The sequence below is a fragment of the Pipra filicauda genome, unplaced genomic scaffold (assembly GCF_003945595.2).
Source record: "Pipra filicauda isolate LSUMZ 115617 unplaced genomic scaffold, ASM394559v2 scaffold143_size2779998_pilon, whole genome shotgun sequence".
NCBI lineage: Eukaryota > Metazoa > Chordata > Aves > Passeriformes > Pipridae > Pipra > Pipra filicauda.
This window is the reverse complement of record NW_024103918.1, coordinates 1,049,096-1,062,841: the sequence shown is the minus strand read 5'-3', so window position 1 is coordinate 1,062,841 and position 13,746 is coordinate 1,049,096. Positions and strand designations below refer to the sequence as shown.

The window sequence follows — 13,746 nt, the reverse complement described above, 5'->3', positions numbered from 1 at the left end:
ATTGAGCTCTTTTGAGTGAAACACACAGATTTTCGCCCACCTATACTCTTAGGTTGGTCAGGTTTAGCCAACAGACACACAAAAAGAACAGTGTCAGCACAAACTGGCCATCACAATCATGAGATGCTGGTACAGCTCCCTGACAGGGGCTGGGAGGCCAAAATAACTACTGCATGGTAGTTTGGGGGATGCAGTCAAACTATGCCTCATCCTTAAGTCTTTGGCCAGATAGGACCTTCCCAGTTTGCATCCCCTAACTGTACTTTGGGCTTCATGCTTCTGTTCAGCCAAAAGCCTCAGCTCTCCAGCAATACGTGGGTCCAAACTGTAAGTGGCAGTAAGTGTAAACTCTAGCACAAAGCTATAGATAGTGGGGCTTGATAAGGGGAGCTCCATACTGGGTCTTCTGTTAGCAGATTGCAGATTTTCCCAGCTAGGGGAACTGACTGCTAGTAACCAACGTGTTTAAGAAAGATCTGAATTCCTGGAGTGCTGAAGAGCTTGAAAACAGGGTAACTATAATAAGAAGAGGTAATAACGACAATTCCCTAAAAAATAAAATAAATCTCAGCATCACATGACAATCCACTCTTACATAGACAGTACGGCTGGATCTCAAATAGTTGGTCAGTGGTTGGCAATAGTGTGGAGAGCGAGCTGGCTGCCCAAAGCTGTGTCTCTCACAGACTTTCACCTGCCCAACTGAATTAATAAAAGCTATACAACATACTAAGATACATCCCCAATTCGTGCTAGCTATTTCTACCACTGTCAAAGGGTTACCTGGTTGCACACAAGAGGCGTGAGCAATACTTTCTCTGCCCAGCCCGTGAAAAGTTTCAAACTGAGGCCACAAAAGCCATCTCACCAATGGCAGAAACAAAACCTTGGCCAATACAGGCAGTTCTAGTTTATCCCCAAAACATAAGCCAGTCTCTGCTCTACTTAATGGACTGTTCTCATATCTTCATCCCGAGAGATCTCAGTCTAAGGAGGTGACGGAAAAACACAGTGTAGAGTGCTAACCTCTTGGGGTCTGGTGTCCAAGAGATGAAAGCAATCATGCTGTTTCCTAATGGAGATATTTTCGTCTCAAATGCATTTTCCACCATAGATTTGTGTAACTGCTTGCCTGCAGGATCATGCTGTGCTCTTGCTGTCACTAGAAATAAGGAGACCAAGACCAAAGACAGGGGGACCCCAGATCTTCTCTTACCCAGCTTACTTCAGCCTTAAAGTGCTTTGCATCTTTTGAGAGATCCAGGGACAGCCCTCATGCATACATGACTTTGCCCAAATGTGATAAATTTTATTTTGTAATGAAATGACAAATATCCTGGCCCTGCCCAGAGAACAGTGTAACAGCTGTAATAACAGATCAAGGGACAGAAAAACTCCTGAGGATATTGCTGGCAGCCACACAGCAGCTAATAATGAACACCAAAAGCAAGAAGAGACCTGTACCCCCCTATGTCCAGACACTCCAAGCCCTCATGAGGTACTGCCACTCTTCTCCCCTCAGGATATCACACATTTCTCATGGGGGAGCACCCACACAGGGACCCTGAGCGCACACAAGAGGGTGCAGGACAGAGCAAACACAGCAGAATGCACGCATGGCCACACAGGGACACCTTTTCCAGCTTTCAACAATGCCAGGTTCAGAGATGTGGCAGCATTTGAGCACTCCCATCCTCCTCATCTGGCTCCCTCCTTCACATCTTAGACTGTACAGCTCCATCCCTCCTCATGGACAGGTATCCATCCACCTGCACTGCACTCAAGGCTCCTCTGCCCAGACCTGCTCCACTCCCTGCTGCCCCACCACCCCTCTGCCCCGAGCAGATGAACCCAGCAGCATCAGGCACAGGGAGACCACACGCGCATGCACCCGTACCCACACCACTTCTTGCCCTGGTCTACCACACAGCTCATCTCAAGTCAGCAACTCACAAGGCACTGCTTCAGTAAGCAAATTTTAAAAATAATAATCCCTTGGGACTTAGTCTGCGTTACACAGGAAAGTGGATTAGCTCAGCTACAGTCCAGAGGTAAAAGTGAAAAAATGTATGGAGTCAGCAAAGGGAAAGGCAACAGTAGGTCAGAAAAACCTCTAGGTTTGGTTCTGCTCTCAATTGTTCAAGGTCCACATGGGTCCACATCCCTGCAAGCCTTCCCTCGAATTCAAAGTGGGTTTGGCCACGTGCTAGGCATTTACCTGCTTCTGCAGGTCTAATGTTCAGGTAGAACCGAGGACAACAGAGCAGAGTAGAGCCTTCGATCCACCTTGTCTGGGCTTTTCCACACATGTCATTCTCCAGACACTAAGTTCTGTTGGGAACTCTCAAGAAACCAGGCAAGAAAGGTAAGATGCTTAAACTCCTATGTGAGGTACAAAATGGATTTCTAGATGCTGAGACCCAGTGTTCACCTCCAGTCACCTCAAAGTGGTTTTGATCTAGCAGGAAAGGAAGTTGAAAGAAGACACAGCAATGTGAGAAGTCCAATGGTATCATAAACATGCTAATCCAAAGGCAATGCTGTCAAAAACTACTTTTCTCCTCTTTGACTCTTCACTTCCAAGAAGATGCTACAGTATTTTCAATGCACTTGACTACTCACCACTCCTGGGATGCAGTCATCAACTCATCCAAAAATGGAGCTACTTCAAGCTCTGCACACGACACAGCTGCCCTCTTGCAATTGGCAAGCAGATGTCGACACACACCCTCACGTGCTGTGTGCCAAATGTGCTCACGCGGGACACAGGGATGCAGGGAAAGTGTTCAGTGGCAGAGATGCACACTCAGCCCCACGTGCCCGTGTACACAGGTACAACACCCAGCAGAGCTGACCCTCAGGACCACGTGCTCTTCCCAGTTGTTCCCATGCACAGCACAGTCATGTATTTTTGACCACTCCAACAACAGCTGCTCCATCGTAACGCTGAATGTGTAAGCTCTGCACCCTTGGGATGCATGCTGAAATTAATGGGTCAAAACAACACTGCAGTGTCTAATGTTTCTGCTTGAGGACTGAAATCCTGACATTTCTGGACCCTGAAAATGCAAGACAGCAGCTCTCTGCTCAGGGGAACATCACAGGCATCACGTACCTCTTCCTATCCCTCCATGAACAGTCCATATGAGCAGAGCAATCAGCCCTGGGTAGCTCTCCTACCCAATGGACACTCTCCAGCTGGCACTACAAAGGGATTTGAGCGAAGAAATCTGGAGGAAATCTTACAGTGTGTGTTGTTCCCTGCAAAGGGAATAGGACAGACTGCAAGGGCAGAGCTTTTCCAGGGGGCACAAGCTGGCATGATCTGGCTTCTGGGCTGCCAGGATGGTCTCAACTTCATCAGACAGTGCAACACATGAAATTCCTACCTGCAGTATTACTGCTAGCCTCGTGTTTCAATTGCAACTTGATTTTAGCAGCTGCTTTCTCTCTCGGAGACACACATACTCACAAACACATCTCTTAAACAGCTGTAAAATTAAACTTCAGACAGGTAGGTAGGACGTCTTGTAAAGCACTTGGAACTCAGGGAGGGAGGGAACTTCAAAAATCCAGTCTTTTGCTGCAATTTGAGAGGTTTCTATCCCTGGCCTCCTTGCTCTATCAGCTCTTGAGACAGCACTGCTAAATGCATATCGGCAGTGTGGAGGTAAAAAGTAAGGCAAATAGAAGAAAACAGACAGTGGGAGACGCTTGAAGCTGTCTGACATGATTTGCAATAGCTAGAGAAGTCTGCTGGAGGCTCTCACCTCTCCTCCAGCCTCTCCTCTACTCTCCTTGTCCCTGAATTCACCTCTCTGCTTCGCTGCCATCAGCCAGCACAAACCCCCGCTCAGGCTGGTGCTGCCCGTGACTCGTGGTCCCAGCTCAGCCTGGCAGCCACAACTGTGGCATCTGCACATCTTTCAAACCCACCGAAGCATTTGGGAGGCAGAGGTCAGCCTAAGCAGCATATGGAGCGATTGCGCGGTGAATACCGGCCTCCTCAGGAGCTGTCTGCCACAGATGGAAAAAGCCCAGGAGCCATCACGACAAAATCTTATGGCTGGGGGCGACGCATCCTCCCTGTCAGCTTTCCAAGCCACTGAGCAATATTGGAAACCTCAGCTCCTCTCCCACTAGTGCACACGCCCGGCACTGACTCATTCACTGCCGTTTCAGTCCTGTGGTTTGCCAGTGGGAGTTGTAGAAAGTGGGATGTGGAGATGAGGTAATCCCAATGGCATGTGGCTACCACGATGGAGGGGGACCAGTCACCCACTCCACCAATATGAGCTGGCTGTGCACAGCGTGGACGTGCCACTAAGATCCAGGTCCAATCTGCTGATGCAGCCACAGGGGTTTTTTAACCTAAACTCTGAGTGTGGATGGGATATACCACCACAGGACCATATGAGGTCCTCTCCTGGAGAAAGGCATCCCTTTATGTGGTCCCAGAGCTTAGTCAATGTGCAACCAGGAATGGAGTTAATGGCACCAAAATGCAAGAGGGTCACCAGGAGCAATGCTCCAGCAGTGAGATCTCACAGGCCAAGTGACACGAGGCACTGCACAGAAGACATGACATTGCCCTGTCTGAAAGCACCCTCAAACCAAGCACAAGGTCACAGCCCCACACTGGCTAGAGACAGGCAAAGAGAGCCACCACAGTTTCTCCAGCTCTGATTCCTTGGAGCACTGCAATTCCTCTCCATCTGAAACTATTCCACTGGCTGTAATTTAAAAACAAAATCAATCCAGCAAACATTGCTAAGCAACTGGCTGTCAGTGCCACATCCCATCCCATCGAAAGCATTTGCCCTCTCCATGCCCTTCTGGCAAGGAGCTTGCTGCTCAGCCTTTGCCAGATTTTGCAGTTATCATTGGCAAGTCCAGGTGCCTGGCTGGATTACCAAAGAAAACTCCAGGAAATCTTCTGCAACCATCCTAATGAAAAATAGCCCACAGAGAAGCTGCAAGGAGCAGCATTCCCACATCCCAGTCCCTAGGATCGGGACTACAGGGTGTGGGTCTTGGGACATTACCATGGTCTGCAGGTCTGTGCATCTCAGTGCTGCCATGTGTCATACAAAGGGGATAAAGGATTGGGAGCCAGCACACTGGAAAACTGGTCACACAGTAGAGCAATCTGCTTTGAGCAACAACATCTGACTGAGAGGCTGAAGGAGAACCTGCTTGCCCATGAGTATGAGCTGAAGAGATGGGTGAGACCCTCTCAAAAGCCTCCTAAGCCCTCATGTGAGCCAGGCAGGAGTCCCTTGACATGGCAGTGCCTCTTAGTGTAGGATCTGTGACAGGATGTATCTTCCCCCAAAGTCAGCTGGAGTAGAATCAAGGTCCAAATCCTTGGGTTCACTCTCAAACAAGGAAGCCTGAACACTTCCAGTCTGGTTCAAATGAAGTAGCCTAATCCAGGTTTTCCATTGAAACCAAGCCCCTAAACACAGCCTCCAGTAGGTCATGTAGCATGAGCCCTGGGGGTGTCCCTTCTCCCTGGTCCACAGAATTCTACTCTTCCCTTCACAGGAGGGACATCTCCTAGCCAACACCATGTTCGACTCTCTTTATGTATTTCTATGTCTATTCTTGCATAGCCATCAGCAATTTGTCCCTGCTTCAAGAGCAGGCCATGCTTATCCATGCTTCCCCACACAGTTGTACTGGACAATTCAAGACCAGCTTCTAGGTTGCATGGTAGTGCCTGAGCATCACCTGCAGCAGCTCCCAGGATACCTGCACTGTAAACAAGGATTATTTTTCCTAAGAAGTCTTAGCTATGCACTTTCCTCCCTCCCTCAACCAACAATCCCAGATTCTTTTCCCTCCTCCATACTCCCCCCATCAGTGCTTGCCTCCCCCAGATCTCCCGGCAGCCCCATTTCCTCTGTGGCCGCTCTAATGCTCGGCTAATGGCGCATCATCCGCAGCGTTCTCCAGACATATTCAATAAATCAGAATCCAATTACCAGGTTAAGGAAATTGGAAACAAATTAAATTAGCCCTAGCCCCTCCCAGGTGCTGTGCCCTCACTTCCTCCTTAATGAGAACTTTTCTTTCACAGGAGCACTCAGCGCCGCATCTGCCCACCCAGGAACAAGGTGGCTGCCATGGCACAGCACAGGTATGGCAAAGGGGCAGCCGAGTCGATCTTCCCTTTTAATAGGGCAGATGGTTAATATCCCTGGCATTAATTCTCTCCAGGAATAGCACACTCGCTCTCTGCTCAGCTATAACAGGCGTCTGTCAGGGCTGACAGCTCCTCTCCAGAGAAAAGAGCATCTGGTCCTTACTACAAAAAGAAGCTAAATAAATAAATAAGCACATTGCTTGTTATAGGGCAGGAGAACTGGTGCTGTTTCAGCATTTCAGCCTAAGTGCTGCCTTTGAACTGGAATAGGGGAAATTCAGAGTTGGGTCAGATGCTGGGAGTGGAGTTGCTCTGATCTGGGAACAAGGTGCAGCACAGGCAGCAAGGTGCCATGAGCGGGTCCAGCACAGAGCTCCTACCGAAGCAGGATTTCCCACAAAAGGCTCCCAGGAGAAGATTGTAGAGAATGGCTGCTGCCAGCAAGCTGGGACACGATGCCAGGCAGAGCTCCTTGGAAAGGGCTTGCACTGGCTGTGGGCTGGCAACTGACAGCACGGGCCAGGTATATGCTGTGCCCTCAGAAGACAATGAGGAAAACTGCATTGAGGGAACCTTGGGAGTTTTTCCTTCACTTGCGGGACACCTTTGCATCACTCCATCCAGCAAACTAACAATTAACCTCACTGACCTTCAACAACCTGCACCCACAAAGGGCAGCTCTTCCCTCACGAGTCTGGAGAGGCAATGACAGGAGGCTACAGCTGCGCTCTCAGCAAGCAAGGGTGCACCAAAACTCCCATCCCACCCTTTTCATGCTGACAAGGAAGCAGAGCTCTGTCTACACCACAGCCCTTGCTGCAATCCTCCCTGCCTCTCCCAAGGGGTCCTTTGGGTGCCAGAGGATATTTTTTACCTCAGTGGTGCTGGAGCAGCCAGTAATCCAACAAGTTCTTACCTCTCTCTCCCTCTCACTCAGCCACCATCTCTCATTCCCCACTCCTCTCTCTCCAGAGCCAAATCAACGTTCAACAGTTATTTTATCCACCTTGCACCACTTCACTGCATTGTCTGCAGACCAAGAGCTCCCAGCAGCAGTGAAAACTTTTACCATCATGGAGATGTGTTCTTGCACACCCATTACTTTTCTGAAGGTAAAAAAAGGCTTTTCCTCCCTTTCCTTATAGTCCCAGGAAAATTTATATAGGTTTTAATTAATAGGTTTAAGACTTCCAGACATGCCAAGAAATCAAGCAAAGTGAGCCAATCCTAAAAATATAACTCAGGCAGAAGCAATCCCAAGAACACCCACTGCGTGTGGGCCAAGGGCCCAGACCCACCTAGCACCCCACAACCAGGGCCCTGAAGAGAAACGGAACTATCCACCCATATAACGAAGTTTCATGAGATCAGGAGAAACCAGGGGGGAGGCAGAACCTGTGATGGCGGGTGTCACGGACAGCACGGTCACTGGGGATCCTCTCGCTCTCCCGCTGGTTAAAGGCATGGAGCCGGTACGGGTCCTCGCCGCCCTTCCACCTCCGGGCACTCAGGTACCTCCGCTCTTCAAACTGATCCCAAAGGTCGTCCCAGTCCACATCCGATTCCTGCGCGCACAAAGTCAGCCCCGTTAGAGAGAGGAGAGACCAGATGACACCTGACCCCACTCTGGAGATCCTCCCAAGTCCCACCAGAGGTCAGTTAGCCTTGCAACATGGGCAAGCATTGCAAGAGCAGGCCAAGAAGGAGTCCCATTAGGTCTTCAGGGTTTATTTTTTTTCCTTAGGTCCCAAAACACCACATCAAAGAGAGCCTGCCAATTTGAATTTAAAATGACTAATTTGAAACCAAATTCAGGTCTCTGGGGGATCCCTCTCTCAAGCAGCATGGTCTCAAGAAATATAAAAGCACGAAGGTTTTGTAAGGGTTTTAATTTCTCTCCAGCCAAAAAACAAAGGTATTTTACATCACTTGACCCATCACCCCTGTAACCCTTCAGGCAGGAAAGGGCCACCAACAGGAGCCATTTCATCAAGCATTTCATTTCATTTCAGGTCCCACATTTCCGCAGTCACTCCCTAGGCCAAGGGCTGACTCCAGCAACAGGGCTCTAGAAGAAGGGGGCCACCATCCTCCCAGCCCAATTTCAGTCCATCTTTGCCACAACAAGTCTCCCACTAAGGTCTTCAGCCCTACCACAGAGAGAAGAGCAGGCAAGCACGTGCTTGTGTGGTCTCCCCTCCAGAAGGATGGAGGAGCTGCATTTCGGGGTTACCCAACAGCTCTGACAACCATCGGGGGTTTAAGCATCTCTTGGTGACTTGGTGCTGTTGGGGGGTTTAAGCATCCCTCCGCAGCATGATGCTGTCAGGGGGTTTAAGCACCCTTTGGCAGTGTCTGAGCCAGCCAGCACAATACCATGCTGATAACATCTCATCGTTACAGCAGCACAACCTCTTTGATCTCAGCCTACCTGTAACACGGAGAGATGCAAACATTTACAGACATCTCAGCCCTAAAGAAAATTGTGATCTTATCCAATAATTGATCTTTTCTTCCTCTTTTCTTTTTTTTCCCCCTCCTCAGTTCACACCATCTCAAAGCCGATTTTGCCTGCTAATAGCACAAAATGAAGCTTTTGAAATGGTTGATTTTTATCCCGTAATTGATTTTACTTGCATCTGGCAGTGCATTTTCTGTAGTCAAAGGAAGGGGAGAAGGGAGCACTGGCTCCTGCAAGTGAACCACTGAAGGACTAAGCCAGGCACCTCCAAACACAGGATGCCCCACATCGCTCTGGGTTACGGCAACGTGACCGCTTCCAAATAGGCAGCAAAGCCCAGGGATGTAGGGGTTTCCAGACACAGGGCTGTATTCATCCTCCCCTGCTGTGAACCCATGGCCTTCTCAGGAGCTCCTCCAGCATTTACCCCAGTGTGGGAATATCAGAAGAAGCCACCAACCATACTGGGAGAAAGTTACTCAAGACTAAGGGAAAGTTAACCAAGGCTGCAAGAAAGTTATGAAACCGGTAAGGTCACTGCAGGAGGTTTACGAGGAGGATGTACAGAACCCGCCTGCGGACTTTTGGGAGGACCAACGTGCTCAGGGTGATAAATACTGTTTATGCTTTTTTCTAAGGCATCTTGCAAAACGTGATTTACTGCCACAGTAAAAGATCAGGGAAAAGAGAGGAGATTGCATCGTGGAGTCACCGACAGCCTGATGTTTATAAGATTTCATGATGACCCCGGGAGGCCTAGTGCTGCTAAAACAACCGCCACGGAGTTACAGTCCCTAAATTTTAATGCTGTGAAGAAAAATAAAACTTGGTTTTATCAAACTTAATAAGAAAAATGGCTTTCAAAAGTGGCCACATAGCACTTGAGGCTGTAAGATGTGTGAATATATATGTTTGTTTGTTTGTTTTTTAACGTCAGTTAAACCCAATAGCCTTGGATCAGCTAGAAGGGCACAGGTGGGAAAGAATCTGATGGCTCAGGTGGGAGGGCTGGTGGATTTCTGCAAGAAACCTTGGTTCCAGGAAAACTGGAGCTTCTGCACCTGCTGCAAGGGCAGTGATGCTCTGGCCAGGCAGCAGAAGCAGGGGTCCTGGCCTGTGCTTCAGAGTCTGGGATGGCATTTTCCCAGCATCTATCTAACCCCAGTAATGTTCTGTTGCTGGGGAATCCCAGCAGTAAATCAATACAAGGACAAATACCACTGGCTTATCCCATGATATTTGCTTCTCCTACTGCCATGGATATACCTTGCACCCAGGGGTCGCATTCTTGGTTTGCTCTGCAGTGAGTAACTAATACTCCTATGAAATCTCCACCTGAAAGACATCAGCCCCACCTTGAGTCACCCAGGCTCTCCTTTTTGGGTTGAGGAAAGATATCAGTGGGATGGTTACTAAATATTGGGTAATTAAATACACACCCGAGATCAAGAGCAAATAGATGCCAGAGATTAAAGAGTTATTTTAATCCCTATCTGGCCACAAAACAAGCCCAGAGATGGGGTTAACTTTCTCAGCCAGAAGTAGATACCCGGGTGGGGTCATTCACTTTCAATCCACATCACTTGTCCAAATCTTCTGGGCACTCTTTCCATCCCAAGCATTCCTACCAAAATTGGAACAGGATGCTCAGACACATGCACACCGACCTCTCCAAAGAACTCCTGCACGAAGCAGAGAAGGAAAGCAAGGCAGCATCCTCGGATGAAAAGCTGCCAGCTATGCAAATCATGGGAGGCAGGAGACCTCACCAATGCAGGGACTCACCTGTTTCTTGGTGCCTGATCAGAGACAGGGAATGAGAGTTAAAGCATCAGGAGAAATCCCCTTTGCTCACCCAGGGACAGCACATCGGTTACAGGTTACCAGATAAGGTCTTCATTATAATATTTCCACCATGTATTATCACCTCTTCCTCACACCAGAATTCTGTCTTGGGAGTTATTTAACTGATATGCAGAAATCTAAATTTAATTTACTATGATCTAACTCACTTTAGAGGCCAAATTACCGTGCACTAGAAAAGGATCAAGTCAATACTCCACTTGCCTTTCTATTTATCTTCTACAGGGTTCGTCTCTCCAAGTTTCATATTCATTTTCTCTCATGTACGAATAATAAATTTTCTTTTTTTTGTTGGAATTAGGTAATTTCTCTTTCAACATTGCAGTTTAATGGCTGGTATTAATTATAGGAAACACAGTCAATGCTTAAAAAGAGTTTGAAAGACTCAACGAGTCTGAAGGAAAGAAATGAAAAATATATCCAAGGGGTAGCTCTCTGCTCTCAGTGAACAAGTGTTGCCCCTTCTGACACAGCACTGGGGGGATCCCCAGGGCATGGACAAAACTCATTCACTGTGGAGAGGAGCTTCCTTCTCGCACCAGCATCCAGCCATGAGAAAGGCTCACCAACAGCTTTCTCTGCTGTTTCACTTAAAGCACCCCCCTCCCAAAAAGACCCACTAAAGGCAGCCCCCCAAAACTGCCCACCCCCTTGTTGGCAAAGGGAAAATGGCCCAGAGCCAGCATGGAGGCAGCTTTTCACCATAACTGCACATTAAAGATTAAAAGCCTCTCAGTGCAAAGATGTAGTTCGTCATCTGCCTCCTAAATCACGGCTCAGAAACAAAACAAAAAAAAAAGGGGGGGGGGAGAAAAAATAATATTAAAAAAAAAAGGAGTGGTGCTGCAGGGGGAAAGTGGGTCATTAGCAGTAAAACTACAATTTTCTGGCAACTGCTAATGCCTTGTTTATGTGGATTTCTGCGAATATGACATTTTAATGGCATAATAATTGTGTGATTACAGTACAGCAGGGATTGCTGGAGCGGGAAGGAGGAACAAGCAACTCAGCCGGCTGCTAATGCGGGCCCACAGCGTCCCCATGGGAAGCTCTGCTCCTGCAGGCAGCCCCCAGCACCCCTCACCGGCATGGGAGGCCAGAGCAGGTTGGACACTGGGCAGGGAGCAGGCATGTTGTGGCAGCACTTTGGCTGCTGTGAGGCAGTCCAGCGATGAAAGGGCATTTCAGGTGAAAAGCCTGGCCCAAGCACAGCCAGTGGTGACTGGGGACAGGCAGATCACACCAGACCCCAGGACCAGCCTCCAGCTGCCCAGGAAGACGAGTGGGTGGTGCAAGCCAAAAGCAGATTCTGATTCATTTTCTTCTTTCATGGCACTGTTTTAAAATAGAGAACTAAAACCTTTGCTAAAATAAAAGTAATTTTCCTTTTGGGGATGCTGAGTTTTGCCTTTAGACCAGAGTGAATTGGACCATAAGCATCCTTGCAGGAGGCAGCAAACCCAAGCCAGCCCAGCAGGCTGACAGAGCTGACAGGGTTTGACAGGAAGACCCATCTTTGGCTAGAAAAGAGGTTTTGCCTGTGCAGGTGCAATGATGACCCCAAAGGGGTCTGGCAGCAGCCAAACATTCCTCTACCTCCATTTGCCTCACACCCAGCTTTCCCTGGAAAATCTCATCCCTACATAATCTCTGACCGAGCACTTACTACTGAGCCTTCCCTGGGACTCAGGCATTAAAAAATAGGAGGGGAGGGGGAAATAAAAAATTACACCTGGCTATCAAAAGTTCCAATAAACAAGTGAAAGCTCCAGAAATTCAGAAGCCGTGTGGCATGTTGTTGCCTGGCCATGCTCTGTCACTCCTCTGCCTGCTAGGACATCTTTGTGTTCAGCACGGCTCAGGAGCACTGGAGGCAGAGGGCAATCTTCCAGCAGGAATTGCAACCAGGCATTATACAAATGAGATTTAAATGTCCCACTGAAGCATGGGGCCTCTGCAAGCAGGAGGTTCAGTTATAAAGCTGTTACTGGCCGAGGCACAAATGCCATCTGAAAGGATTATAATACTTCAAACAGGATAGGGCTCATCCCTTCTTGTCCCCCGGTACCAGGACATGCACTAAGAGGGTCAGCAGCACCAGAGGGAAAAGAAGTGGGACAGCATCACACTGCCTTCATCTTCATCCTTGAATAACCCAGATGGAGCACCAATGTACAAGATCCTTCAGTCAAGCTTTGGTATAGTTTTCTTGACACCAGAGCCCAGTGCCTTGGCTTAGCCCTGTGTAAGCAGTGCTGTGCATCCCCCCAAGATATAAGGGGGAGACAGGAAGAGCACCATGGCCACGCTCTTTGCCCCATCCAAACTGCATGTGATGGTGCCAAAATCAGGCTGTGGGTCTCTGGAGAACATGCTTCACATGCTCCAGTACATCAGGTACCGTTCAGCAGGAAATCAGTAGGGACCCTGGAAGCATCACACCACCTCCTTCTTACACTCCTTCCCCAAACTGCACAATACTTAAGCCAATCAAGTACTTAAATACAAACTTAAGTGGCTGCAGACATTTGAAGGAACCCATAGAAATCCCTGTTTAAATGAAGTTAAGCACTCGTTTAGGTGCTTCAATGGCTCAGTGTTACCTTCTGCTTTGTGCTCACCCAAATCATGCACTAGAAACAGAGGTAGCTCTGGGCCCTGGCCACCATCCACCCTAATTGGTCTTCTGACCCATGGAGATTTTAGCTCCAGTTTGAGGCCTGTGAAACTCCTCTTCCTCTTACACTGGTACCTGGGCACAACATTCACGTGCACCTTGGTGGCAGCTCCTCTGGGACCCCATGGGGACACACAGCAAATCCAGAATCCCACTCTGCTCCAAGGAGGACCAGCGTCTCCCTCTGCTAGTAAGTGATTTATTGTCTCACAAGGAAAACCTGCAGATCTAAGTCTGCTCTGACCCCACTTTGGGGGATGAAAGAACAGAACAAAAAAAATCAAATAAAATTTTAATACGGATACCTAATTAAAGCAAAGTACTTGTCCAGCAAAGCCTGTCCTGCAGCTTGGGTCCCTGGAGAAGCTTCGAGCATTCACCACTAAGCTTCTCGTTGCCACTGACCCTTCCCTGCTCATGTACATCCACAGGCACGCCACTCCATCTTCAAAGGATGGAGTATCATCTCCTCCTCTGCTAGCTCGGCAGGGAACACAAGTCCCGAGGACTTTTCAGTAAGTGTCCCACTTTCTCACTTGGCCCTGAGGCCAAGACCATACTATCACTACCTTTTCTGCCCTTCCTGCCCACTACCCT

At 48.6% G+C, this 13,746-nt stretch overlaps 1 protein-coding gene across 1 annotated transcript in view; it reads right to left on the bottom strand.

Annotated features, from left to right (window-relative positions):
- Positions 1-13,746, bottom strand: part of GALNT14 (polypeptide N-acetylgalactosaminyltransferase 14) — a 100,577-nt gene that overhangs the window by 57,279 nt on the left and 29,552 nt on the right. Inside the window, exon 2 of the mRNA XM_027712951.2 lies at positions 7,544-7,713. Coding sequence (XP_027568752.1) covers positions 7,544-7,713 — 170 coding nt within the window. The remainder of the gene's footprint in view (positions 1-7,543; positions 7,714-13,746) is intronic.